At 44.7% G+C, this 2,578-nt stretch overlaps 1 protein-coding gene across 1 annotated transcript in view; it reads right to left on the reverse strand.

The window, feature by feature from the left end:
• Positions 1-23: 23 nt before the first annotated feature.
• The window catches only part of SARC_13141 (hypothetical protein), a gene marked incomplete at its 3' end in the record, with an annotated part of 4,124 nt that continues 1,569 nt past the window's right edge, over positions 24-2,578 (reverse strand). Inside the window, exons 2-7 of the mRNA XM_014292734.1 lie at positions 2,221-2,431; positions 1,763-1,879; positions 1,320-1,456; positions 698-773; positions 433-567; positions 24-184 (exon numbers count right to left, since the gene is read on the reverse strand). Of these exons, the coding sequence (XP_014148209.1) occupies positions 24-184; positions 433-567; positions 698-773; positions 1,320-1,456; positions 1,763-1,879; positions 2,221-2,431 (837 nt within the window). The remainder of the gene's footprint in view (positions 185-432; positions 568-697; positions 774-1,319; positions 1,457-1,762; positions 1,880-2,220; positions 2,432-2,578) is intronic.

Consider the following 2,578-nt stretch of genomic DNA (forward strand, 5'->3'; position numbering starts at 1 on the left):
TGTTCATACATATGGTTCACCAATTACATATTCGCTATACCTGTGTTCACATGCATCGTCCACGCTTGCTCGGTGACTGGATCTTTGATGACAAGATCCCCTCCACTGCCTAGTGAAATGGCGGCTATGATATCACCCCATCCCTCTTTATCGGGCAGATCTTTGTGCGAGGGAAAATCCGAGCCTAGAGCAGACAAGCAACGATGTGTTTGGCAGTTATTAATAGACAATCTCTCAAGTCCATAGCCAAACCACAATGAGTTGCAATGTGCTTTCAAACTGCTGCGCTGACTGAAGTACATAGCGGAAACTTCATGAGGAATGTCCACAAATCTCATTGCCACTTCGCAGTACGAAGCACCGCACACGCCTCATACTATAAGGTATACGAGTACAACGTATCAGAAACGTACAACTTCATCGCGGACACACCTTTCATCCAGTTCACTTGCATTGCTAGCAACTGCGCTCTATGGCCTGGAACCACAGGACACAAGCGCTGAACACGTTCTGTCAATGTCTCCATTGGGAATCCTCGCACAGCATTGGACGTGAGTAGGGTTTGGCCTGTAAAAACCAAACCAACAGTGCGATCTGAGAAGCCAGCTAATAAAGTATCACCGTCGACAATAACAGCATACGAGCAATTGAGGTCACATCCAACAACTCTTTTATACTCAGTTGTCACATAACTCACCCGGATCTTCTTCTGGTGTCGGATTGGTTACCGTCTGATGTTTCATCCGGCGGGGGTTCCAATTGTAGCCACATGCCTAGCGTAATCCAGGATGATAGATTTTAGCAACAGACAGCGAGACATACTAAACATGAACGCTATTTAAACCCAAGACTATTGTTGAATCTCAAGAAAACAGCTCTGAAGTCGACGCACTGGTCAATCCGATTCATACAGTACAAAGATGAGGCATAGGTTGGCTTTTGATTGTTGGGTACTGAAACGGTACAAATCATAATAATAAAATACAGAAACAGGGTATACCAAAGACTTCATACGATTGCTTATCGGCACACTACCGAACCATCGCCAGTCGCACATATAGCAGGCGAGCACACCACGTTTCCTCACATTCACAATAGGTCAATTAGCGAGTAATTCATTTTCAGAACATATAGACTACCAAGTAGTAATGTGCCAACATCATACAACATCCACCATACCCTGACTGTATAAGACAGCCGTACACATTCACTTGGACCTTGATACCCTGTACAATCATATCCATCTCACATTCCACCAGTCACAGACCATAAAAAAATCTCGAGCGAGACATGGGTAGTTAAGAAGATAGTTAAATCACCTGGATATGTGTCACCTGCTCGTCATTGATGTAGTAAGCCTTCTGATATCTGCCGCCAAGCCCCTCCGTCGACCACGGCGAACGCTTCTCTGATGGAACCTTGGATGTAATGCCGAGCACGTACTCTGCTTCTGGGCCTAAAAACACCCCCATGCACAAGTTAAATAAATAGTCTGAGAAGCTTCACATTTGTATGGGGTGGCGTGCGAAAAATTGAGCCAACAACCAATGTGGTGTCCATAGAAATTGCGCTCCGTACAGACGACTAAAAGCTGCAGAATTAGAGTGTCTAAATAACCCAACTGAAAAAGAAAAAAAAACTGAAGAACAGGTGCACCCATGGCTACGCCTAGAAAATAGGAACATATAGCTGTATCTAATCCCGATTAAAATGGCGCATCGAACCGGCAACTAAATAGCGGGAACTGTGGTACAAAACCCACCTGCTAAGATGTCGGGCTCGAACGTTAATCCTATTGGTTGCAAATTCTTGTTGTCTGAAAACCCCTTGAAAACCACACTCGGGCCGCTCCGCGTGACCCCAGTTTCTATCAGTTGCCCTGTTGTGAACGCGATAAAATCACCGGTTAGACGTTACCAAACAATCGGAAGCACGCGACAAATCAGACATCTGTGGGGATTCTGGGCTTGTCTAGGCCATTAAACATCCGGTGCTCATCATTCTGGCCAGCCAATTTATATGCGCACGCCACCGCGATAAAACAATCATTACTTAAAACGTTATATTCGCAATATATGAAACGAGTAGAACAGCGGCAACTGGATGTTAGTAGCGAATCCCAATCAAAGACACAAGATTGCTAGATAAACATAAAACCACCCAACAGCATGCACAAAACCACGAGCACCGTGCATGACGACCAGACACCCTGCTGCATACCTTGTCTTTTCGCCTTATCTCTATCGCGCCGAACTTTAGAGGCAATGGGCTTGGACGGTGACTTATGCGGTGATCTCCTTGGAGACGGCGGTTTTCCTATTACCGTCTTAGCGACTTTTTGCACAATCGTGCAGTCTGTGTTATTCACCAGTTTCTTGTCAGCTGTGGTTTCGAGCAGCCCGGCGGATGGCCCAGAACCCTGTTGTACAGCCTAGGAGGGGGCCAATAAAGAAAACTATATAATGGGTTCTGAATGCTATGAAAATCGGGATTGCTTTCCCATGACTTGCGAGTATATATATATATATATATATATATATATATATATATATATATATATATACTACTCTACGTACTA

This window comes from Sphaeroforma arctica, assembly GCF_001186125.1.
Source record: "Sphaeroforma arctica JP610 unplaced genomic scaffold supercont1.2937, whole genome shotgun sequence".
NCBI lineage: Eukaryota > Ichthyosporea > Ichthyophonida > Sphaeroforma > Sphaeroforma arctica.